This window comes from Pseudomassariella vexata, assembly GCF_002105095.1.
Source record: "Pseudomassariella vexata strain CBS 129021 chromosome Unknown BCR38scaffold_2, whole genome shotgun sequence".
In the NCBI taxonomy this organism is placed as follows: domain Eukaryota; kingdom Fungi; phylum Ascomycota; class Sordariomycetes; order Amphisphaeriales; family Pseudomassariaceae; genus Pseudomassariella; species Pseudomassariella vexata.
The window spans coordinates 260086-284255 of record NW_024467957.1 but is presented as its reverse complement, the minus strand read 5'-3'; the positions used below and the strand labels follow the sequence as shown (position 1 = coordinate 284255).

The 24170-nt window shown below is 50.7% G+C and overlaps 6 protein-coding genes and 1 non-coding gene across 7 annotated transcripts; 3 read left to right on the top strand and 4 right to left on the bottom strand.

The window, feature by feature from the left end:
- Window positions 1-197: 197 nt before the first annotated feature.
- BCR38DRAFT_419400 (uncharacterized protein) lies at window positions 198-6077 on the bottom strand. The gene is made up of 3 exons (XM_040859311.1): window positions 5690-6077; window positions 1074-5440; window positions 198-996 (listed from the first exon to the last, which is right to left on the bottom strand). The coding sequence occupies exons 1-3, from the start codon at window positions 5826-5828 to the stop codon at window positions 625-627; spliced, it is 4878 nt and encodes a 1625-aa protein (XP_040719492.1). The 5' UTR covers window positions 5829-6077; the 3' UTR covers window positions 198-624.
- Window positions 6078-6530: 453 nt separating this feature from the next.
- On the bottom strand, window positions 6531-7846 carry BCR38DRAFT_419398 (ADP-ribosylation factor family-domain-containing protein). Its single transcript, XM_040859310.1, has 5 exons — window positions 7592-7846; window positions 7430-7540; window positions 7355-7371; window positions 7159-7304; window positions 6531-7100 (listed from the first exon to the last, which is right to left on the bottom strand). Exons 1-5 carry the CDS (start codon window positions 7648-7650, stop codon window positions 6888-6890), a joined length of 546 nt encoding a protein of 181 aa, XP_040719491.1. The 5' UTR covers window positions 7651-7846; the 3' UTR covers window positions 6531-6887.
- A 1805-nt stretch (window positions 7847-9651) lies between these two features.
- BCR38DRAFT_520491 (uncharacterized protein) lies at window positions 9652-12030 on the top strand (the record flags this gene model as incomplete). The annotated part of the gene is made up of 1 exon (XM_040865160.1): window positions 9652-12030. One exon carries the CDS (start codon window positions 9652-9654, stop codon window positions 12028-12030), a length of 2379 nt encoding a protein of 792 aa, XP_040719490.1.
- Window positions 12031-14707: 2677 nt separating this feature from the next.
- On the top strand, window positions 14708-14794 carry BCR38DRAFT_t74. The gene has a single exon. It is a non-coding gene; the product is annotated as a tRNA-Arg (tRNA).
- Window positions 14795-15187: 393 nt separating this feature from the next.
- BCR38DRAFT_333250 (PINIT domain-containing protein) lies at window positions 15188-17263 on the bottom strand (the record flags this gene model as incomplete). The annotated part of the gene is made up of 5 exons (XM_040855204.1): window positions 15188-15994; window positions 16117-16472; window positions 16644-16712; window positions 16798-17001; window positions 17107-17263. The coding sequence occupies 5 exons, from the start codon at window positions 17261-17263 to the stop codon at window positions 15188-15190; spliced, it is 1593 nt and encodes a 530-aa protein (XP_040719489.1).
- A 537-nt stretch (window positions 17264-17800) lies between these two features.
- BCR38DRAFT_405250 (uncharacterized protein) lies at window positions 17801-18220 on the top strand (the record flags this gene model as incomplete). Its single annotated transcript, XM_040857944.1, has 2 exons — window positions 17801-18023; window positions 18081-18220. The coding sequence occupies 2 exons, from the start codon at window positions 17801-17803 to the stop codon at window positions 18218-18220; spliced, it is 363 nt and encodes a 120-aa protein (XP_040719488.1).
- Window positions 18221-18705: 485 nt separating this feature from the next.
- On the bottom strand, window positions 18706-21118 carry BCR38DRAFT_333469 (YL1 nuclear protein-domain-containing protein; the record flags this gene model as incomplete). Its single annotated transcript, XM_040855231.1, has 3 exons — window positions 18706-19202; window positions 19264-20044; window positions 20171-21118. The coding sequence occupies 3 exons, from the start codon at window positions 21116-21118 to the stop codon at window positions 18706-18708; spliced, it is 2226 nt and encodes a 741-aa protein (XP_040719487.1).
- Window positions 21119-24170: the final 3052 nt, after the last annotated feature.

Genomic DNA, 24170 nt, shown 5'->3' with positions numbered 1-24170 from the left:
GTCCCTGTGTGTACTGTACTGTGCTGTCTCGTTGCACAATATCTACTTGAGTGCGTACACGCCATGCGAAAAATGCTAATGCCTTTGTTACACAAGCGTCGTGATTACTAGCCTTCCGTTGAGCGTTCGGTCCTTGTAGCTGCAATTCGAGAACGGATGTAGCCGGCGTCTGAAATAAGCTACAGTGCCGACGCCGACTCTCACACACATCTTTCGTTCGTTGGGTGTAGGTATAACATGTGTATAATAAGCAAATATTGTGGTCGCGCGTAAACGCCACCATGCACCTCCATGCGATGCAATTGTTGCCACTCCCACCCCAACCTAGCGACTAGCAACCTTGTGGCTAGCGTTCCACGGTTTTCATAATTTACAAAGAGGCGTTGTTCTGTAAGCATGGGCAAGTCAGGTATACACGGAGAGAAGAATGACTGCAGCTGCTGCTGTCACCCCTCCACGTCTTTGCGCCATAGTGCCACAGCATGTTTGCGGATAAGTTCGAGACCTTAGCGCGTGGTAGGACATGGCTCATTACCCCATATACTATCATCTCTACATCATGTCATTCCAAGAAACATTCATTGGGTGTACCCTTCAAAACCACCTTCGGCTCCGAGACGGACCCTAGTCGCTCAGCGCCTGAAGAGCTTGGTTCAGCGGCACGATCCTTAGACTCCTTCCCCTACGCAGGCCCGTGCCAGACCCGGGCGTGTTCGTGATGGTCGGGCTATCGGCGTCGCGCCACTTGCGGAACACTCTCTTCATGTCCCTCGGGATCCCCTCGAGCACAACAGTCGAGATGGGCACAAAAGGCCGGTCCTCCATGCCCGCGGCGAGAATGGCGTACTCCTGGGCGAAATCGAGTGCGTTGTGGAACGAGGCGTACTGCAGCTGCGCGCGCGACCCCACTATGATGTACAGCTCGAAGAAGGCATCGAGCACGTAAATCTTGGTAGGGTGGAGATCGGCTTGCGAGAATGGCGATAGCTCGAGGATCTGCAGGTTTGAAAATCACAAGATTAGTCCCTAACTAGCTACCGAACCGAGGACGAGGAAGAGCTGGTGTAACTCACCTGTTGCTTGGAAGCTGCACTGGAACAGAACAGCCTGCTGCAGTATTTATCGTAGTTGGGCTTCAACCGCCAGTGGTCGGCCGAACTGAACTTAGGGCCACCGTCCTTGAAAAGGTCCCAGAAGTTTGCTGGTTCGCGACCGTCTTCAATCTCCTCCATCTCGCCCGACAGTGCATAGTCCATTCCTATTAGGCGTGCACAACTGAGCTCGTCAACACCACTGCCTTTGCCTTTCCACAGATAGCATCGGCCGGCATTAGTGATGAGGTAGGGAAACCCGGAGCATAGCGCTGCAGACGAACAGTCGACTTCGTCAAACGCAACTTGACCGAGGTATCGCCGTCCGCAGAGCATGTGCGGTGCTAGAGAGTCGAACTTGTTGCTTGTCCCACGGCGAGTGATTATGATGCCCCCCAGTGCTGCTACGAACTCGGGTGTTTCCTTGCCCTGCCGCAATTTGACTAATTTGCCACCCAGCGCTCTGGCTTCGCGAGTGACGAAGGTTGATGCGTCCTCCACAATGGAAGAAGAGACGTCATCACCAGCCCAGAAGTAAACCTCGCTAGTTTTCTTGCCAGCAGCATCTTTGAATGTATGAGAGCAAAGATACATCTCACGCTCATAGAGCACCCTTTCACCTTGGGCCGGCACAGGCAATTTCTTGCCATCGGCCGAAAACTGAAACAGTTGTGCACTCAGAGTCTGAATTCTAGAAGCAGAAGTGGCAGGTCTATTCATCAAAAGCTCAGCCGCATCCACGCGATATTCTCTCTTGGGACGATTGGGGCCAAAGAACTCGTTCAAGACCGACGAGACCTCGGTGGCTTGCTTTGTAGGCGACCGCATTGGAGAAGCCATGGAGAGAGGTGATTTTGGCCCCGGGCTGGGCAGAGGTTTTGGTACGGACTTTGGCTCCGATGGAAGTGGCTTCGATGCGGACTTTGGCTCCGATGGAAGTGGCTTCGATGCGGACTTCGGGTGTGTCAAGTCTCCTGTTGGTGGTATCGCCGGAAGAGCCTTGCCTCCAAACATGGAAGAGCCGCCAGCCACCGACACGCTAGATGCTGAATCGACTTTGTCGCTCCAAGCAGGCTCTTTCCTCGTTTGACCTTCTAGAGAAGGAGACGGCCGACCAGACGAGGTTGGCGGAGGTGACCACACTTCAGGCCCCTTTGTGCCTAGACCTGTAGGCTTGCTGAATGAAGGGCTTGCTTTACCAGATGCGCTTAATGGGGGCGAGCGTACTTTCGTTTTCTCGAAATCTGGGCTTGGGGATTTGACCGCATTTTTCGGGGGTTCACGCTCTACAACACTCTCAGAGATTTGATTTGATTCATCGAAGAACTTGGACATCCGTTTCATGTCTAGCTTTCTAGGGGATGGTGGCTGTGAACGTTGCTCAGGCTCATCTCGAGTTTTCGTTGGGGAAGTTGGACTTCTGAATGCCGAGAATGCAGCGACTTGGTCGTGTATCTTGCTCGGAGAGCGCGAATGGCCTCTACTTGGAGATGCTGGCTGTGATTTTTCCAGCACAACTTCCTCCCGTATTTTGGTCGGGGAGGGGGAGCTCTTCAGTGTAGCAAATGCAGCAACTTGCTCGTGTATTTTACTTGGAGACCGACTGTGCATCCTACTCGGGGATGACGACTTGGCTGGAAGGTCGCTGGCGGTTGGCTCGAATGCCTTCTTTGAAGAATCAACAATCGAGATTGCTTCGGGCCCTGGGCGCGAAGAAGACCCATAGCCCTTCATTGACGAGCCGACCAGGCTGGCAACTTGAGGTCTGGACGTCGTAACTGGGACATCCTCCTTTTGCAATGAACTTAGGGACGAAGAAGCGGGCTTGGATGCGGAGGGCGTCGTGTTCACTGCATCCTGCAAATCTTTGCTTGGGGACGATGCTCCAGCTCCAGTAGACGTAGGCGCCTTTCGTCTGGGTCCTCGAGCACGGTTTTTGGTCATGTGAGTCAGCTTAGGCACCGAAGCAGCTTCGCTGCCGTCTCCACCATCAGAAGACGTCGATGGAGGGACAGGACTGTCCGTATCACTAGAAGGCGCAGACGACGACGTAGGCGGCCCCCGAGCAAGTAGGCCAGCCAGTGCAGGGTTGAATCGATTAGCTAGTGTGCCGCCAACTTTGGGCTGGAGACGGCCAGGGACGCTTGTCTCTTTATGCAAACCGGGCGTTGGGGCCGCATTCTGCTTGGGCTTGACGATAGGAACCTCCTGTGCTGAACCTCGTTTTGGCCCAGAACTCGGGCGCCTCGGCTCTACAGGGCTGCGCGGAGGCATCGAGCCGCGTCGTTCAAGCGACATTGGTCGGTCGAACAAAGTGGGCGTCGCTTGGGAGGTAGAGTCGTGTTTGGAAACTACACTCGATCTCTTCGACAGGTCAATGACGGATGAGACATCCGAGGTAGCGGAATCCCGTCTCAGCGTGCCTGAACGTCCTAGCTCCATCTTCTTTGCCAGGCCCTCCGGGAGCGGCGTCTCGCTTGCATCGCTCGCAGTACGGGCGACCCCTTTGCCTTCGACCTGGACTTTCTGGAACTCCTTTTTCTTGGCCAGAATTGCCTCTTTGAACTCATCTTTGCGTTCCGTTTTCTGGGGGCCGCCTGTCAGATTCAGACCGGCTTTACCTCGCAGGATGTTGCTCTTTAGTTCATCGGGCGCAACGTAGTTCTGCGTTGTCGTCTTTCGTAAAGTGCCGAAAACACTCTTGAGCTCATTATTGTTGGTGCTACCGGACGCCGAAGGCACGTGTCTAGGTTTCAAATTTGCGCGGAAATCTTTCGTTGGCGGCGTATCTGGCTTTGGATTAGCGGAGGTTGGAGACTCCTTATCGTCGCCATCCTCCCCAGCTGAAACCTGGGAGTTCTTGCGAACACTTCCGAAACCTGGACGAGTGCCACCAGTTGAGGGAGTGACGGACCCGGGCAACCCACCCAAGGCCGATGGCTTAGCAATGACGCTGGGGGTCGAGGTCCTCGCAAGTCCGCCAATGCTGACTTGGTGTTTGTGGGAAACAGTCGGCGCCCTTCCAAGGTCCGTACTAGAATTACTGGAAGCCTTCTGAGCTCTCGCTTTCGCCAATTCTGCCATCCACGCAGGCTGATTCGAAGGTGGAGTTTGCTTCGGCTTCGGAGACTCAGGCTTATTAAGAGCAGACTCAAGCCAGCTAGCTTTATTGGGACTCCACCTTCTCTGGTCCATTGTCTTTGATGGACTAGAGGGAGGTGTGGCTTTTTCCGCATCTGGTTCTCGTGGCTCTGGGGGTGAGGGTGTTTTTGTGTCAAGTTTGAGTGACGTGTCCACCGTTGAAGGAGAAATTGGTTCAATATCATATCGGCCCTCTTTGCCTTGGCTGGAACTCGGTTGCGAGGACGTCTCTAATGAGGTCTCCCGGAACAAGCTTGTTGGTCGGGACTTGGCACTCATGCTCTTGCGATTTGGGGCATCGTAAGTGCCGTGGCTTGAAGCGACTGAATCACCACGTTGCAATCCTGTCGACGAATGGACGCTCCATCTTTTATTCACACTGTCGGAACGCTTCATCATGGCACTCTGCACAAACCCGCCCATGCCTTTTGTCGGCGAAACGGGCCGATCCGTCCTTGTGGGCGAAGTTCGCCCCAACAAAGGTGAGGAAACCAGATGCTGCCTTTCCTGAGTTGCATCTGGCGCTGAATGAGTGTCGCCGTTGGGGGGATCCAGCTTTTGAGATTTGGTGAACACAATAGGTGATGCAAGGCCTTGATTCAAGCCAGGGGACTCAGGCCGTGAATTTGATTCGCCTTTAGTAGGCTCTGCCGTTGGCCCACGCGCCATTCCCGGAAGCTGTGTCTTCGTTGATGACATGTCCGTTCTCTCCTCGTCTTCCACCTGTTCTTTCCTATATGCGTCAGAAGATATGCCTCGATCTGCGGTCTGACGGAACCAGGCAGGATCTTTCGACGACAAAGCCTGGGAAATCTGGTCTCTCGACGCAGGCTCAGTGGGTTCTGTCGAACTGTTGGAAGAACGGGCTGCATTCTCCGCTGCCACCATGGATAGTGGCCGGCTTATAGAAGTTGGTCGTCGCTGTTGCCAACTTAGGCCCCGTGCCATAGATCCCGTTCGCGTGGGAGACATGGAACCGCTCGCACGTTTATTGTCTGATTCGAACGGCGACTCATTCTCTTTGGTTGGAGAGGAATTCATTGAGTCGGACTGGGGCAAGCCTCCTAATTGAGGGCTTGCTGGCGGTTCGAGAATGGGCGAGGAATCAAGAGCAAGACGTTCAGGTGCTTGCGCGGCGGCGCGTTGCGCTGAAGGAGGCGGGGTGTTTGCGGGCGAGGATTTCTGGGGTGAAATAGACCGGGCGCGTTCTAAAACGTGTGTGTTAGAAATAATGACCACACAGATAATGAGCAATATGGCGATCGGGACATCAGGTGAGGCAATTGAGGTTCTTTCCAAACAGAGTTCAATGGCTCTCGGAGAATTCACAATAGTCCTGATTGCCAGTATTCCAAAAGGGTCGGTGGAAATTGCGCAGTCAAGGCAGGAGTCAGGAGTCAGAAGTGGAGGTGCTTGGAGTCTCGGTGATCAAAGAAGAGTAGAGAAGTTGGCCATACCTGCGCGACGGGCCTGTCGTTCTTTTCTGTCTTGCAATATCTTCTCTTCCAGCTCTCTGGATCGCGCCTCGTCCTCTTCGACACGTCTGTCCCCCAGCTCTCGAACCTGCATCAAAAACTTGGATACGTCCTCAGACATGGCTCAGATGGAAGGAGGGTGACATATGGCAGGGCAAAACACGTCCAGCACCAGTGTTCCATTGACGGGCTCCCGGGTAGTTGTCTTTGTTGACGCAGTGCGGTGTAGTGCAGTGTTGCCCGAGGTCTCGTGGTGGGAAAGGCTTATCAGAGCCGTAAGTTTAGACGCGACGCTGGGTTCGCGGCGTTGAAGCTAAAGATCTGAGGGGTTCTAAATCAACAATGGAAGCAACTGAATCGCCGAATCGGGGCAGAGGCAACTTGCGTGATCATTGGCATTCAAAAGTGGATCACCCCCCGTTGGCATGCTTGAATTCTGCCGCTTGGTCGCTTACTACACGAACATTGAACCCTGCAGCAGGCGATTATCAACTCAAAATGTGGGCAAAAATTGAAAACCACGAATTTCAAGGCGATCGAGTGATACAAAAAGTAGCGACTTATCCAAGGTAAGAGCATTGACAAGAGACAAACTTGGAATGTCGTTAGTCGCCCGGTTATATTTCCTATGGCTTTGGTCCTCTGTTCAGCCCTGTGAAGCGGTTCAATGTTCTTTGTCACAAATGTTTATTTCAATTTAGACGCTCAGACCATAGGAGATCCGCGCTTGGAGAACCCTACTTTGGCATGGCCATTTTCCAGCTTCTGACTGGCCGTAGGGATTGTTTCAACATCTGTGCCCTTCGGCTGAAGAAGGGCTACCCCTGCAATCAATAACACGATGGTTTATTCAGTCGTATTCTATGGACTGTTCTTTGCATTGTCAAGACAAACCAGCGCTGAGTCTAGGAAGCAATTTTGGAGTGCTTGAGAAGCCTTCAGTTCTTGATTTCCTCTCGTGGCATGTATTTATTCACCCAAGTCGCCTTCAGCAGAACTGTTGAAACAAGCAGGGACGAACTCCTCTTTATTCGGAAGTCCTGTCACTGCAAAATCAAGGCTTGACAATGCGTCATCAGCAGGCTCGCATTATGATGCCGAAACATGGGCTTTGTGGAGGAAAGCCGCCATTGGCTGAACCCCCACATTTTGTTGTTCCCCTGCATTCATCCACCTCAATTCAGTATAGGAATAGCCGTGCCTTCGCGTCCTCCACTACCCACGAGAGGCCTTGATTCAAGTTTTCTCCCGTTATGGCACTGCATCGCAACACATTCCACTGGTGAGTTCGGATCGCCTTCAGCTTCAGGCCTTGGAGTATCTCGGCTTCATCCATGCATCCTTGCACGTCGGTCTTGTTTGCGAAGACCAGAAGGCTTGCACCCGAAAGCCGCTGCGTCACAGTCAGTCTCGCACAATGCGACGCGCCTGTCACAAAAGCATGGACGCACCTCTTCTTGAAGAAGACCATGGAGTTCGTCCCTGCAGTCGTCGATTCGCAGTCGATCCGTCGCGTCCACCACCCAAATCAGGGCGTCTGTCTTTTCGAAGTAGTTCCTCCAGTACGAACGTAGAGTCTTCTGTCCGCCCACATCCCCTTGCTGTTATGAGCTCAACAGTCCTCCAAAATGAAGCCCTTCAACTTACATATGTTGAGCTTGTAGCTTGGCCAGTGTCAACTCGGGTGTCTCTCTCAGTGGGCATGGTGAAGTAGCAGCTTACCCTTCGTAGTCGATCGTCTTGATTATGAATCCCAGTGTGGGACTGACGGTATTGACATCCTCGTTCATGATCTTCTTAACGATTGTTGTTTTACCGGCATTGTCAAGCCCTCTCCAATATTGTCAGCACCTGATATCCAGCCTATCCAGCTAGTCGGCTCACAGCATGAGAATTCTCATCTCCTTGTCCTTGAGCCGAGCTTTTCGCAGAATCGACAACATTTCCCCAGCTCTTTGAAGCCGAGCTTTGTTGGGACAATGTGATGTTTGCTCAATCTCGCAACGTGCTTCATGAATCGTTGAGCTGGCTTCAACTTTCAATAATGAAGTGAGGAAAAGCACCTACTATATGGTTGCCTGGCATGTACTTGATAGTGGAAACTCACATCAAATGCTCCGTGCGAGCTTCTTTCTGGGTCCTTGATTAACAGCACGTGATTTTCTTCACTACATCTCAACTCAATGCCCGCGGCAACAATTCTCTCCCCCGTCACAAGTCGCTTCAATTCCCGACCAAAATATAAATCATGTAAACCAGTTTATTCGAGTTCACTATTTACAACTTTGTTGGATTATGTCATTTGCAATTCTTGCAGCCTCACTTTTCTGGGAAGTCCATGAAAGTATTCTTTTGGTAAACAACTACTTGGACTTATGTGCACAACATTGTCACCTTTCCAGCGAGCATGGAATTCACATTACCATGAATGTGGCCTCAAGGCATTCTCTCACTTGAAACAGGTTACCATGGTTGTACAACTGCATCTTGCCTCGCATTATACTCTGTGGCTTGGTTTGTGGACGCAATGGTTGCGTTTAGGAATAACATATTGGCCCTGGCCCCTTAGATCTCTGGAATGCCACACAGTCACAAATTTGTATTATTCCTAATCTAACTCCTAAGTGATTCTTCCTTCAAACGATCACCAGCATCGCCACTTCCATCTGACTTCCTTGAATAAGCTTCCTGTTGCTTGACTAAAGTCGAGAACTCAATCATTAGACCACATTCCCCATCTCAACCCAATCCAATACTCAGAAACACCATAGCAAACCGAGCTTATCCCTGGATTCATCTTCAAGTTAGTACATCTGCTGAACGCCTTTGGACACTGAAGCAGGCAGTTGCAGATGACTTCGTGATTAACGAGATTGACGAGACAATGGCAAGTTACTTTAAACGTGCCTGCGCATCTTCGCTTTGACATTGTTTAACTCCTGTCTCGCCCTTTGATTCTTGAATGCTTCGACTGAAACTGGGGAAGCTGCGGCAGGACACAAGTAGGGAAGGTGCGCCCGTGATAAAGCCATTTCCGCCTCTGGCAGAACAAAATTTTGCAACCTGGCCCGCAAGATCGAAGTTTTCCCTTCTACCTTCAACACCATTCATCATCCCCAAATAAAGATTTGGTGATTCTACAACAAAGCCATCTTCTTTTATGTCAGGAACCATCGCCTTCCACCGATCATCTTGTTATCAGCGCATCCCGCTGTAGACAGTTTTGATCTCAATAAGTTGCCTGCTTCGCATTGTCCATATTTTTATGCTTCCCTGCCTCTCATGTCTCCACCTCTCCATCTCCATCACTGAACCCTCAGGCGCTTGTCTGCGCTGGGAAATGTAATACAGTGGTACTAAAATCGCCTGGCCTAGGTTTTTATCCCAAGATTGCGAGCTCACTGCCCAATTCTCTACGTGGCGAGACTGCTTCAGCACCTTGAGATATTCAAATTTGTCGCATCGCCTGTTGGCAGTTTCCTCCACTCAACACGGTCATCGAGACGGCACCTTGTCTGAAGTCATTGGCCTTTGAGAAAACAGGCACTACGCTGGTCTCTGGAAAATACCTCATTACCAGTGAGTCCCCGGGTTTCATCTGTTCCATTAGCTTATCAACTCTCGATGGGGTGCATGAGCAGTGTCACCGCTACGATCACCTTCCCTCTTATGTCCTGCCATTTCCCGCCTCTGAGTCCTTCTAACCAAGGTTGATTTCCCGTACCTGGTATGACTGCGCTTTTGAGCAAGTAACAACCCCGACTTGCATGTTATTCACTCCCGTCAGAGAACCCGCAACTCGCAGTTACGACTTGATTTTTTTAAAGATCAAGCAATAGCGCCAATGTATTGAGTACTTGCGCTTGGCATTAGTGACTTGTATTCATCATTCCAGTACAGAACTAACCAAAGATCTCCAGGTTCCTTCTGACTACGGATTCAAGATGAAAAAGCGTCAGGCGTGGCTGGACAATTGGTCCCATCATAGCGATGGCCGTGGTGGCCTGAACGCTGAGTCCGACTTTGGGTCTCGCCATGATGAACCGAGAAGCAATGGTCTCGCCTCCAAGGGCAATCCCGGTGAGCCGAAAGGCAATGGTGGCTTTGTCGAACTCAACACCCAGAAAGTCCAGCAAGGGGAGACTCACGGATCCAAGCATGGTGAGCTCGACGACGGTAGCTACGCCGCTGAAAAGACCGAAGAGTATAATGGCAGCTATGTCCTTGCATCGAAGGCTCACCTGCAAGACTCAAGTGATGTCTGTAACAACGAGACTGATCGTGATTCTGGCGCTGCTTTGGCGAAGATGGGGTCTGCAGCCATTCCCCAAACCGTATCTGTAACACCTCACCTTCATGATGGCCAAGGTTCTGTCACTTCTAACGGTCGCATGACTACTGAGAACGCCAATTTTCTGTCAGGAAACAATCACAATATGTCTCACTCAAAGGCCTGGGTTTATGATGTTCCCATTGTGCCGCAGCCTGACCGCAATCAGCTGCCAGAGAGCCGCTGGGCTACAAAAACTCGAACTCCTACGAATAGCCAAGCTCTTGCGAATCGTCAAGCTGCTGCCAAGAGCCAAACTCCTATAAAGAGTCAACCTGCTGCGAATAACCAAACTCCAGCGAAGATTCAGCCCGCTGCAAAGAGCCCACGTGCTGCAAAGTCATTGGACCAGCAAACCATCAAGCGCTATTATAAGCCATTCGTTCCTGCTGCGGTCAAGCCTGAGACCAATCGGCCCGTTATTTCCACCCCTGATGTTCAAGAGTCACCTAAGCATACCCAGAATTCGGATAATAGTCCCCAGCCCTATACGACGCCTGAGCTGGTCGCGTCACGCCCTCGCGCGCCCCCAGTCATGCTTAACTTGATACAGAAAACACCGGTTACCACGCCCTCCAAACCCGGTCTTCATGGATCAACTGCGGTTACTTCTGTAGCTCGCACACCTGAAGCACCGGTTGGCCCAACGTCGGGCAGCCCTCAGAAGGTCATGCCGCCAACGGCTGATGCCTTAATTTCTACAACCGGTGCTGCTCTAACTGAAAAGGCTGAAAGCGATGAGTGGATGGCTAGAATCAGTGACGACGGCGTTGGAGTTCAGAGTGCTAGACGTACGCCAGACATTCGCGGAACGTTTCCAGAGAAAGAATTAGCGGACCAAGACTGGAATGAACCCCGGCGTGCCAAGCCTCAAAAGAAGGACACCGATAGCAATGTCAGCGTCGAGGGAAACTTTGAACACTCGTCGATCATGTCTGGTTACATCAAGTCCTGGGCTCAAGAAATTCCGGGAGTGAGAGCTTCCTTCCTTGATGAAAAAGTCCCTGAGCACGAGGACTGTGATGTCGACACTATGACTGGCGAGCTTGTCGCTCCCTGTGAAGCCCCCACAAGCAGACCGAGCCAGCAGCCACTTTCGTCCAACTTGGCGCATAAGCAATTAACGGAGAGCTCTGCCTTGGCAATCAGACGAGTCATTGCAAAAAAGGCGAGAAAGGCCAAAGCTGAGGCCAAAGCTGAGGCCAAAGCTGTTGAAGTGGCTAAGGAAAGGGAACGAAGGCGTCAGATGGAGGAAGAGGGGCGTCAGTTCATGGAGGAGCAAGCCAAGAGGAAGAATCGCTTCCTATGCAGACATCCCTGTCACCTAAGACCAGCTTGTGAGGCGGATATGGACGGGGTTGCCGCCATTTACAATCATGAGATCAAAGAGGGTTGGCATGCTGTGGACCAAGACCCTGTTGATCCTGCGGGCTTCAAACACATCCTAGAGAACTGCAAGAAAGAAAAGATGCCGTTCATTGTTGCTCTTGACAAATACAACAACCCCTATGATCCCAAGGAAACACACGCAGTCATCGGTTTTGTGTTCATCGACATCGCCGGTCGTGGTATTTTTGGTTCCCTCAAGACCAACAGCAAGGAATCGGGCAGACTATATATCATGGTTAGCCCTGAGTACCGTCAACAGCGAGTTGGCACTGCGCTGTTGGATTCGATCTTGGCTATGGTCTCCCACACATACAACTCGAAGGAACTGTCTTACCAATGGGAAAACAAGACGGATGATTCGGTCCACAAAGTGTGCTATCGTAACCCCCGTCAGTGGCGCACGCTCATCATGGAGGTTTATGTGCAGAGCTTCGGCAGCAAAGAGAAAACGGAGAAGAGCGACGAGTACCGGTTCATCTTAGACTGGCTCTCGGACGAATTCGCCCTGTACCTCATATCCCACTCCGTGGGCTTTGGACGCAACGATAACCTCGGGGACCCTTGGCTCGACCGTCTGGTCTTCGAGCATATTTGTCGCGGCTAGTTGTATTTTGAAGGAGCCAGCTATCTGTATGTCAGTAAGACAAACGTATCGCGACCTCCCTCTGATCTGATGTAACGATCCTTTCGAGCGCTCCGTCAGGCACGACTTTCGGTAAATTGAGTTTGCCTCTGTTCTTTAGTTTTTCCACTGACTTTTATAGATGATTGATCCATGATGAGAATGTTATCTGTGGCAATACTCATATCTGGACAACCCCGATATTCATTTAACTTGTCACACTTCTGCCACGGTCCTCCCATGCCTGAGGGATCCCATGCACTAGAGGAAATTTTCCAAAAGCGACTTCCGTTTTTTCCTCTTTCTTTGCCGTCCACCACGATAATGCACCTTCTCACTGTCCCCACTCCCCCTATGGCCTTGAAACCCGACCACAACACGGGTCTCATTTGACGCTGAGAATCGCAAGGCCCTACCATACGAAACCACGACAGAAAATGAGAAAACTAAGATAACGGGAAAATCCCCAGAAATTTCTACGATAATCTTGAAGAGGCATTCAAGGGACGTTTCTGGCTTACGATACCCGATGGTTTGATTTTCTGGTCGTTTGGTTCGAAGCGTGAGCGGAAGAGTGTGTTGTTTTGGTCCGTGACCCTAGCTGGTCATTGCGATTTGCAGCCCATCCGGAGTCTATGAAGGTCTTGACTTCAAGGTTGAGATGCCGATAATTCTGGATTACTTCGATATGTTACCGGATTTGACGCAGACTCTTCTGCTCGGGGATGATTTAAGACCAAGGATTCCACAGGGACCTCACATTACATAATGTGTATAATAGGTTCCCATAGCAGCAAGACGTTCTTGAGATCATCATTACGAGCCGCTGATTTTCTACTTCAGAATAAGTGCACTGGTGCTGTGGCTTTCAATAGCTCAAGCCTGTGTTTGCACAGCAATGGAAGCTTCCTGGAATTGTATATCCGCCAGTGCCAGGTATCCTAGGAGATGATGATACAAGGTAAACTGAGGCGGTGGCCAGTCGACACTATTGGAGGTAATACTGGAAACCTGCATCAATAACCATTCCATTTCGAAGTATGCCTCCCACTGTTCGTCGTGCCTCGTATTTTCTCGTGCTCGCCCAGCTCGAGAACTTTGTGAGCTAAATTACCTTCAAGTCATCATCAGAGTTGAGTTGAGGTTGCGGGTAGACCTAAGTGACTCCAAAGTCGACCATGTCAATAACAAAGCATTTTGGCACTGGGGTTCGACAGTATATATTATATGGGATAGTGGTCTTGTAGGTGTGAAGTATCGCATCGATTCCAAAGCGCCGAGAGCTGGTGTCGTGGACACCGGGTATCATCACCTAGCCGGAGCACCAAGTCAGTTATTATTTCGGGGAAGTTGCTCACCAGACTTAGGTTAATGCTACCTTGTGGAACTCAGGACGGAGCAGACATCCTCCGAAGTATTCTGTCCACCCTACTACGTACCCGGTAGTGCAGAACGGACTGATATATCCAAGGTTCCGTGCTATAGTTGATTGCCTATCGGTACCCTTGAACTTCAATCGAACCCCTCCTTTCAGTCGGGATGTTGCCTGATGCATGCATGCAGAAAGCATTCGCGAGCAATGCCTCGATTGCGCGCACCGTCTCCGAGCTGAAGAAGACCTTGGGTGACTAGCCAGGCGCTGCAACAGCTTCGAGACCGTGTTCTATTATTGGATTACTGCATATTCGTCGATCACAATGCCGTGCCCTAGGAAGCAACACGATTGGACTTCCTAGACGGCTGAGTTGGTAGGCATCCGCTTGGCTCCAGTTCGAAGAATGCGTTTCGATGTTTGTGTTAAGTACTAAAGGACCGAACCACTATCGCATTTGAAAGATGGCTTTGATTCAAGCTGGAATAACACTCACAGTGGTAAAAGTTCGTCATTGGTAGTGCCGTACATACTATGGCATGTAGTTAGTTTACGTCCGCCGCGATAGATAAAGTATAAACAAGCCATCGCCTGCCGCAGCAGTAAAAGTGCAATTACTAGCGTTTGAATTCCAAGTAAAATCACTGTCAAAAAGTCTGGCCCTCATATCCACCTTGACACTAAAACATAATAGTACCTCTGTCACTCCGTAATAACTATAGGACTAGATAGTGTATAGCTTTATTTAAATGTGTATTTAACAGGAGTCATGTTAGACATTAAGTGATACTTCAAATTTTTGAACTTCTGTAAGTGGAGAGAAATGAAGAACCATCTGATTTTATATAGAAAATCAGCCTAAAACTACGGTCGGTACTCGACTTGAAGTCGTGGTAGCTTTATAAGCCTTTACTTCGAAACCTCGTACTATCCAAGGATTTTAGAGCTTATAAATAGACGAAAATCGCATCAAATTTAGCCTTATACCAATTGATTTGAATTGACTGTGAAGTTTAGAAAAGTAGGTATTTGGTGTAAAATTGGGAATAGGGGCCAATCTCTTTGACATGATTATATCCAGTGCTACTAAAGTCGTGTCGAGCTTTCTGACGTTCGGGCCGCCACTATTTCTTCAAAAGTTTGAGGACAAGCTTCCCTTCAACCCCGCCTCCGACCACGCTGAGACTTCAAAACCCGCGGTTCTCGGACGGCTCATACATCCATTGCGCATTCTTTTCAAGATCAACGGGAGATATGATGGCAAATATCTTACACGCTGATATATGCGGCCTAGTAGCGTAATGGCTAACGCATCACATTTCGGTTTCGTATACGGTACTGTGAAGATTGCAGGTTCGAATCCTGTCTGGGTCGCCTACATTGCACGTAATGTGGAACGACAACACTGATGATTCCTTTTGCACATTTCTATATCGAACGTTGTCCATCCCCATCTCCATCATCGCTAATCTTCCGTTTGGAGAAAAATTGACAGGTACGGAAAACGTAGGTAGTATGGTAAATATCGACATTTTTTGATATCGGGCTCGACGGCTGAATGGAAAAACTACGGTCTAACCTGTGCTACAAGAGCAGCGATGAGTAAATTCAACCATTCAGTCGTGCGGTAGCAAATCTCCATAACTCAAGATGGGAATCAGTGTGGTATATTCCGTGGCCTTTCCGTGTTCCTTGCAATAATATCATGTCTACCGCCAACGCCGTTTCCATGCAAAGCCAAAACCAGGATCAGAGTCACGACAAGCTTCATGAATATTGGAAATTGGGAAAGCTCAGTCCCGGAGGAGCCGGAAGAGGAGCCGGAGGAGGAGCCGGAGCTGCAGAAGGAGTCGGCGTCGGGCCCGGGTTCTGGCGTTTGGGCGCGCGGATGATGGGCTCGTCGTCATCATCGCTGAGGGTCAAGTCGATGATTTCTGCCGGCCGCTTTCTGGTGCCTGACGACGAGCCATTAGCCGACGTAGGACCACCATTGACCGACATAGAAGCGGGCGTGCCTAGCATTGATCGACTTGGAGTCTGCGTATTCCGCATGCTGATAACACTAAAGTCATCCAATGGAACGACGTCATCGTCATCATCGTCAATGACACTAGCCGTCACACCTGAATGCCTGGGCTTCTTAGGTTCCGGCTCTGCGGTGCTTTGCTTCCTCCACTGCCCGTCAGGCTCGATGGTTACCTGTTCGGTCGATTCCGAGGTGTTGTCTAAGATATCCTTGGCGTACTCATCAATTGCTAGGCTGTCAAACGGTGCTGATTTGTTGCAAATCGGACAAACCCATTGGGGACCTTGCTCCTGAAGTTGGAGATACGAAGTGCCATCGAAACACTGGATATGACTGCAAGAAACCGAACGGCACGGAATTCTCAGTCTCATGTAGCTCAAGGGGCACTTCAGTGACAGGACCTGTGATGTTGCCACGACATCTGGGTCATGGGCAGCTTTGGTGAGCTCCTGGATGACAGAAGCTCTGGCAATCTTCTTGCCCCGGATCTTCATCACGAGGTCTTCCACCGGGGTCGCTTTACAAACGTAAAGCGCAAGATAGAATTTCTATTCGGAGTGTCAGCACTGGGTGCACCTTTTAAGGAGAAAAGAAGTAAGGGGGTCAGGTGAAAGCGGATTCAGTGAAGCTAAAGCGATTTCCACTTGGAAAAGAGAGTAAAATCGCTCACTTGGCTGTCACTTGTTGGAAGGCTGTATTTGCTCACCCTGTTGGTAAGGGCATAAGTGAACTCGATGTTGTTCTGGTAGGAGAACTTGTCCAGGCGCAGAAAACTCGTGATGTCCACCGGCCGTGTCGATCCTGGTTTGCCCTTGAGACCTCGGAGATTTGCCTTGATCTCGCCGCTGTTCACTTTCAGTTCGGATTGATGGGGGAAAGAAATGTCTTGGGGCCCTTGATCATCCTCAGCACAGAGAATCATGACTCTGAGGTTTTTGTCGTATGCAAAGCGATCAGCGTCACGAAATTCGCTCGTCTTGAGCGGAATCGTGATCGTGTTACGGTGTTGTGACATGGCTAGTGTTTCTGTGGTCAGCATGCGCTCATGAATGGCTTGAAGACGCAAGGTCAGAATGCGGCTAGCTTGCCCACGAAGGCAGTTGGCAATTGCGACCATTGGTACAGGCAGGGTCATATGCGGGTGAACAAGGGGCCATCTGTGACCACCAAAGTGTCATAAATAAGCTTGTCACCTACCTTCGCAAGTTCGTATTTCTCCGATCATAGACTCAATCGTATAGAAAGGGCTTCGCTTGAATTCAAGGGCTGCGCGCAAGGTTAGCTTGGTCGGGCAACACTTCGACTTGGGTCGTACCTTTCTTCTGGGGCGGGGGAGCTGACGCGCCGCCACCATATCCACCGCGACCATAGTTGTAGCCGTTTTGTCCAAAAGACTGTGGTATAGCATTCGCCGGATAGGTAGCGCCGCGTCCAGAGCCCCCACCCATTGTTCCGTTGTTCTGCTGTTGACCGCGACCGTTGGGCATTTCCCTCTGTATGGAGCTTCGGATCTGGCTGTATCGCGCTGGGTCTGCATGGAGATTCTCCTCGAGGGCTGGACGGAAAATAGGTTAGCTTTAACTTGAACGTGGGAGAAGCTGGGGAAGGCAGTTTCAGCGCTGCTACTAATGCGCAATGCTGAAAATAAGCAAAACCGTACCGGCTATGATGCGTCTTTGCAAGTCCGCCTTGATCCCACTCTGCTTGAGACCATTGATGGCGCAGATCGACTGCAATTGCTTGTTGAGAAAAGTGCCCAACTGTGTTTGGAGGTGTGCGATCTCGCCAGAGCTAATTGAATTCGAAGTTGAAGCCATTTTTGCTAAGAAGGCAGGCGTGCTGGGCTTTTGGCTGCCTCATGGCCCATAGGGAAGGCTCGGGGTCAGTCAGGGCTTCGGCGCTGTGCAAGAAGTACCAATGCCCACAACAGGACGCGATGATTCGCTATGGTCTTCGTTGGTTTTCGCCGGGAGAATAATGCTTAGAATCTGTTCCAAAAACTGACGACTCCAATGCTAGCACGATGCAACAGATTCCAAGTCCACGAATGGGCCAAAAGGACGCAGCTTTTGCTTTGTTTCGTAGGAGAGAAGCCTAACTATCACCACTTCTCCTCGTCGTCCCTCGGAGTAGCAGTTGCTTCCGAGAGCTGGGATAAATCCTTACCGCCTTCTGTTTTTAAAGTGTCAAAGCTTTTAGTGCCGCGCCCCAAAAAGACGCCACTATCGATAGGACAGCAGCGGGCAGAATTTCTAGGCTGGACCAGGATCCGCAGACCACCGAGATTTCCTACCTTCAGCAACCAACTACTCCGTCGCAACAACCACCAGGGATCGCAAAGACCAGTCGCAACAATGGCGAAAAGTTCAAGAGCTAGCACGAGGAAGGTCAACAACCAGCGCCTCAAGAAGAAGGTTTTTGGGCCTGTCGAGGCAGCGCGGATGCAGCGTCTGTCGGCCAAGTTACTTGAGATAGCCGCACAGCCGAAACCTGAGTCGGATGCCGAGATGAAGATTGTGGACAATGATGAGCCGGAAGGAGAGGCGGCCACGGAAAACGACGCAACCGTGAATGCCAGTGAGTAAAATCCTTGGTGAACTGCTCGAGTCTGGGAACTAATGGAGATGTCTGCAGTCGCAATGGCGGTGGATTCCACCAAGTCAAACTCAAGCAGCAAGAATGACAAGAAGCGTGTTGAGAAGCGGAGGAAAACATCCAAGATCGTCTTTCCCTCATACCAGGACAGGCAGGGAAAGAAGAAGGGGAAGAAATGAACACGACGTGGGAACCAGAACACCAAGTTTGCAATGGACATCGCATTGGAGTTTTAGGAGTTGAGCTACATTCACGGAAAAGGTGTTCGAGCATCACCAAAGGCATGTTGGTGGTCGGAAATCATACGACTTCAGAAAGCTCTGGCATCTCCGACCAGAACGACTGTCTGTCATGGGACCTACTGTTATGGGGCTGCGACAAAAAATGCTATGAAGATAGAACACGATCGCACTTGTTTATTACACAAACGGTGCTACGCTTCCAGTTCTGAAAAGACATCGGTCTGAATCTGATCACCAGTAAAGACGCAAGTCGAGTGTGGAACTTTGTCTATATATAATGTCCCCATTGGAGCTTGAGATGGTCAAGTGTTATACACATTGTGTGCCACAGCTGAGGATACATCGAGCACAAAGTGGCCGCTTTGCACTACCCAGCCCCTATCGGTGAAACGCTGCCGCAGCTTGAGTTAACGGGGAGGCATTCACGGGAGGACGGCCGCAGCTGTTGCAGGTATGAGAGCCGCAGATGAAGGCGCCACGCTCGCCGAAGCTGTAGTGCAGGTTCCAGCTGGTGCAGGAGTTGTAGCCACCGCAGGCACAGTCGCAACGGGCGGAGCCAAAACAGGCGTTGTAGTTGCTGGTTGAGTTTGTACATTTCCAGTTGATGGTGTGGCCGGTGCAGTCTTCGCCTGGCCGGGTTCCTCCTGTTTGGTACTCGTCAAATCATCAGACTCCTTAAGTTCGGTTTTCTTCACCGGTCCTGGAGCATTCGGGTCGAGAAATCGAGCTGGGACCCCCCTTGCGGCACAAGAGCCAGTGCCAACCCACGCGCCCACAAGACGACTCCACTTGTAGTCACCACGCTGTAACTTTTGGATTTCTTTGTAGGCGTCTTTGTCGCGATAGGGCAGGCCAGTTTTGGGGTCCTTGTAAAGGGCTGGCTTGTTAGTGATGATGCATTTGGGGGGGTGCGCTGGTTCTGTGGCATATGTCAGTAAAGCACATCGTCTTATGCTGGCTGGCCTGAGTGTATAACTTACTCCCTAGTTTGTTCATCTTCTTGCCGAACAGAATACGTGTCTGTACGGCTTTTTCTTTGATGGAATTCTCATCAAAGTTTTGGAGAATGAAACAATTCCGCGTTGCCTTTCCATTGGCAGGTGGTGACGGCCGAGGTGGAGGGGCTGGCTCGGCTACATTGGCTTGCTTCTTGGGCGCATTCGTGTGAGTAGCTTTGAGGTTTCCAAGCGGCTTAGAAGAGGTTCGAGGGGGAGCAGCGGTACACGCCGTCTGATCCTGGCGAGGCGCAGACTGTATTGGGGCCGGAGGAGGGCCTGTATTCGTCTGTGGCATAGAAAGTGGAGATTGTCTCTGTGATGTGTTTGGTGGAGCGAGGACGTCGGAAGTATTGTTGGTAGATGAAGAGTAAACCAACATAGGCATAGACAGTCCACTCTGTGTGACTCCAGGGGGTGGGGCCAAAAAACTATTAGAAGGCGGCTTAAGCTCTGGAGCCTTCATAAGTTGTGACTGCTGGGGTAGAGCAAACATGCTAGGGGCATATTGACTCGTTTCTGGCAGCCTCATGTCCGATGGCTTTATTTCAGGGGGATTGGCCTCTGGAGATCGCGTCTTTGGAGCTGTCATCGTTTCTGGGGGCCTCACCTCAGGGTCTTTGGGCTCTGGAGCGTTTGAGTCCTGCATCTCCACTTCGTTTAGTGCAGGAGGCGGTCCATCAAGCGGTTGTTCTTTCTTTTCAGGCTGGTTCGGTGGTGGGGCTTCAGCGTTTGCTGTATTCAGCTTTCCTGCAGTTTCACGGAGCTGACCAGACCCCGTCCCATCCAATGGTTTAGAGGTCAACGAAGCTAGCGTGTCCGTTTCCTTCGGAACGTTCTTGTGGGTGTCTTTGTCCTTTTCTCGAGCTTCAGGAGAATCTTCTATGCCGACGGCAGAAGCACGCTTCTTCTTGATAGGTTTCTCCTCAATAGTCACAAACTTGCCAACATGCTTCAGCTTGCCATCGACCCACTCTCCAACACCGCTCCAGAATGTGACTACCGGGCCGTCGAGCGTCCTATTATTCAGTGCAGCCAGCTTAGCCCGGCGTTCTTCCTCGCGCTGCTTCTCGGCCTCTTCCCATCGGTTGAGGCTCTTGGCGTTCCTCTTCTCCACGATGGCGGCCTCAGCGAGTCGTTGCGCCTGGGTCATGGGTGGCTTCTTGAGTGCCTCCATCTTCTTGGCTCTCCGCTCCATGGCTTCGACCTGCTTGAGGCGCTTGACTTCTCTATCAATCATCTGTTGATGTAGTTGTTCCTTGCTGAGCATAGTGGTCTCTCGCCTTGAAGCTCGTGTGGGCATATCTGCTGGGGTCGGGAGCCAGCTCGTGCGCTCTGACTTCTTTTTCGGTCTCGGCTGTGGTGTCGCTGTTGACGGAGTGGAAGTAGAAGTGTTTGTATTGATTTTGACCTTCTTGCGAAACTTAACAGGTATGACCTCCTGCGCTTTGCGCTTCCGCGCGGCTTGCCGACTTTCGCGTGCTTGCTTCTCCAGCTCCTTCTCTCCTGCGTCATCGTCGGCATTCTCTTGCGCATCCTCGTCATCCGAGGATGATTCCATGTGTACGTCCGATGCATCGTCGTCCACGTCGGTGAATCCGGCATCATCGCCATCCTCGGCGAAAAGGAGTTCAAGCTCGTCGTCAGGCTCTTCGGCGGCGATCATGGACTTCATGCGGTTGCCGGCCGTTGATCGTTTCTCGCGGCTTGTTGCCAGCCATTCAATTGCTGGGGCTTCTTCATCAACGCCAGAGTCTTCGTTTTCGCTGCTTGAACTGGAATCTTTTGCATCTTCAATGCCGTCTACGGACATGCGCCGCTCGTCCTCGTCGGTCGCCATCTTGATCCGTCGGCTCAATTGTCTGTCGTCCAGACCAGCTTGTCGTTGTCAGGATCCCATGAAAACACAGCCAGACACAGTACGAACTTGAAGTACTTGTGACGGAATAAATTTGCCTCTACGGATGGAAGAGAAGAGTTCCGCAAACGGGTAACTTAAACGGTTTGACTGATCTACGGCCGAGTTTCGCGTTAATTGATGAGTGAATCGCGTTTCTGTCCACTTTTTCCTGAACTTTGGCTAGAGCTGGAGCGCAACCAATGATGTAGACACTAGCCACTTGCCGTTGCCAAGCACATACAATGAGCCACCATTCCATTGCAACGACTTGACATCCAGTAACAAGTGGGTGTAACTCAACGTTACGTTGTCTGTGGCATAAGTAGTCTTAAACATGTCAGCAACCAAGCTATTTTTGCGACTAGACAGCTATATCTTTTGCGATCATGCTACAGCACGACCAAGCTAGCTAAGGTATCCATCCATCGGAGTACTGTGGAAGTACTTTATGTACTACCCTTGTCACACCCCACTTATTTCGGACTCGCTTGCCTAAGTTGGTGCTGGACACCGATTTGGCCAATTTCTCGACGAGCTCATCTTCAAACCACCACATCTCTACCAAATCAAGGTATTTTTTCGATCGCGATAGATTCAAAGATATAGGACGCTGTACGCTATACGCAGACGAATCCTGAGGAAAGCCTCGCGCAAGTTGCGCGTATATTCGGTATCCTACGCGAGACCTTATGATACGTGACCCCATGGGGGGTTGCCCTATGTCACGACCTGGGTTGCATCGCATTGGTAGAGACCTCGATTAGGTGCTATCGACGAAGATTCTACTCTAAGGAGCGAAGGAAAGAAGATGACAACTTAGGTTTGAGGGAGCGCGACTAAGTCATCCACGCTTGGCGGGGCTCCTACAAGGGTTATGATTGGCTTCCCATTTGACACTGCCATGGCAGGTGTTCCAGCTGTAAGTCACCTGGTTGTAGTGAGTCTGCGAGGGTTGACCTTCACAGAAACCTCTAATAGTCTAGCTGCGTAAACCACTAAAGAGTCTGTAAGGGTTTGTGCTAGTAAGTAAATCCTGCTGCGGAGTCCTCAAGCAATAATATCGGGGTCTGACGTACGGAGTATAGTGCTTTGGGGTAACTGAAGTATTCAAGTAGGGTAACTGGGAATAGAGTCGTCAAGGCAGTTTGTCTCACCAATGGGTTAGATTGATGCTTAGATTGATCACTGAAGTAGAGACTGTCTATCTATGAAATGCCTGGGAGTCCTGTCCCTTATATAGCCAACCTCTCCTTCACTGATTCCTTGGATCACTTCCGGCTCACAGCTCAGAAGGTGATCCATTGGTGATCCTTCGGTGAGCCCAACTTATGGCTCACTGATCTGGTGGTGATCCAGGTCACGTGACCGTTCCTGTCTTTCTGGTAATAGTTCTTCCTTCCCGTGTCGGGATTCCTGCGGCCTGCCATCGGGCCTGGTTGGTTTAGTGGGTTAGGAACCAACGGTTCGTAACATAGACCCCTCCGATATCTAGAATATAGACGAGACTAGCTTATCGTCACTAAGCGTAAGAGGGCCTATTACTTCGACCTACTAGAAAATAGAGAGATGGTAATAGTTATTGAAACGGGGTCAGGCGGTCGGTAGGATGTACCTATCACCTAACACACTGAACAGACGGCTCCAGTACCAATAGATCACATCTGTTGGTCTGATCAGACGGAGATCATGGTGCTGGCCGTAAGAGCGAAGCTCTTATAAGTCTTGTGCGCAAGTTGGTCGGATGTGCCTCTGAGACTCTCGTGTCGGGATAATTCTCAGAATAGGACGTCTGGCTCCTAGGAGTCGAATTGAAGCTGTCTCTAGTACTGGATTGCTCTGATCAGAGCAAGACACAATGTCTCATAGTTGTCAAGGCTAAAATGGAAAGGATAGATGGATTCTTAGAAGCTATCCCTTGAACGTGTAAGTGAATCATGAACTGAAGCTTCTGAATTGCATGCATTGAAAAGAGTGCGATGATGGCTGACTATTGCTTGTCGAATCGAAAAGATGAAGAAGCCATTAGAAAGGGTCCGTCCTCGAAAAGAAAGTTGCTGCCACAAGCCTCCTTCATCAAAGCAAAAGATCCTCCCCATTCCGTCACCTATCTTCCCTGGCGTCCGGCCTTACCCCGCTACATTCCTCCCCCAGGTTCGTCTCTCTGTCCTCAGAGACAATCGAACCTGTGTGACTACAAAAATTCCCCTTCTCCCAGCGATCGCAGTGTTGGACTTCGTCCTCTCTTACTGCTGTCACTGCTCGTTTGTCCACCTGGGATTGTGATGCCCCCTTTGCAGCTCGCTCGTTGTCAGCCAACTGGGCCTCATAGGCGTCCCAGCCTTTCCATTGGTTCGGGAAGCAAGGCAAAGGCCTGCCCCCAACTGTGACAGCGGTATCGTCTTCCACCGTACATACGTATTCCACCGCCCTGCAATCAAGCTGTCCTTGCGCTGCGTCCCCACAGGCAGCCTTGCAATGTCACTCGTATCGAGGACAGCCGGCTCTCTTCGTTGGCCGACGAGTTCTTTGATTTTCCAGAAGGCATCTTGCTTGAAGTTGCCGTGTTGTTCGATGGAGTTGTAGAATAGGTCTGTTAGAAGTAGAAGCAGAAAATCTTCTCTGGTCGCTTCTGCCTGTATAGTCGCTCCTTCCATTTACGATCGTAACGTCGATAACCGCTTTGCTGCCTAAAATGGTCTTGCCAATTGACAACAAGAAGTCTTCGTAAGTGAAGTCATTCCCATCTTTTTCTTGACCAATCGTCAACTATTATTGGCATTTTCTTCCCACCATCACTTCCAACCATTCATAGACTTCAGAACCAGTCTGATCAGACCAATATCATCATTATCATCATGCCGAAGACACCATCCAAGCAGCGCAGAGGTTCGTTGCGTCCATGTGGGCATCCGGAATGCAGTCACTTTGTCTGTCTGCGCACCCGTCCACAAGAGGGAACGTGGGCTCCTCCCCTTGTGAGTGACCTCTCTTC

Coding starts and splice junctions, on each gene's coding strand:
- BCR38DRAFT_419400 (XM_040859311.1), bottom strand. CDS start 5,828: ATGTCTGAGGACGTATCCAAGTTTTTGATGCAGGTTCGAGAGCTGGGG. Junction 5,441..5,689: donor ACGACAGGCCCGTCGCGCAG/GTATGGCCAACT, acceptor CACACGTTTTAG/AACGCGCCCGGTCTATTTCA. Junction 997..1,073: donor GTGCAGCTTCCAAGCAACAG/GTGAGTTACACC, acceptor TCAAACCTGCAG/ATCCTCGAGCTATCGCCATT.
- BCR38DRAFT_419398 (XM_040859310.1), bottom strand. CDS start 7,650: ATGTTGTCGATTCTGCGAAAAGCTCGGCTCAAGGACAAGGAGATGAGA. Junction 7,541..7,591: donor GAGATGAGAATTCTCATGCT/GTGAGCCGACTA, acceptor ACAATATTGGAG/AGGGCTTGACAATGCCGGTA. Junction 7,101..7,158: donor ATGGTCTTCTTCAAGAAGAG/GTGCGTCCATGC, acceptor ACTGTGACGCAG/CGGCTTTCGGGTGCAAGCCT.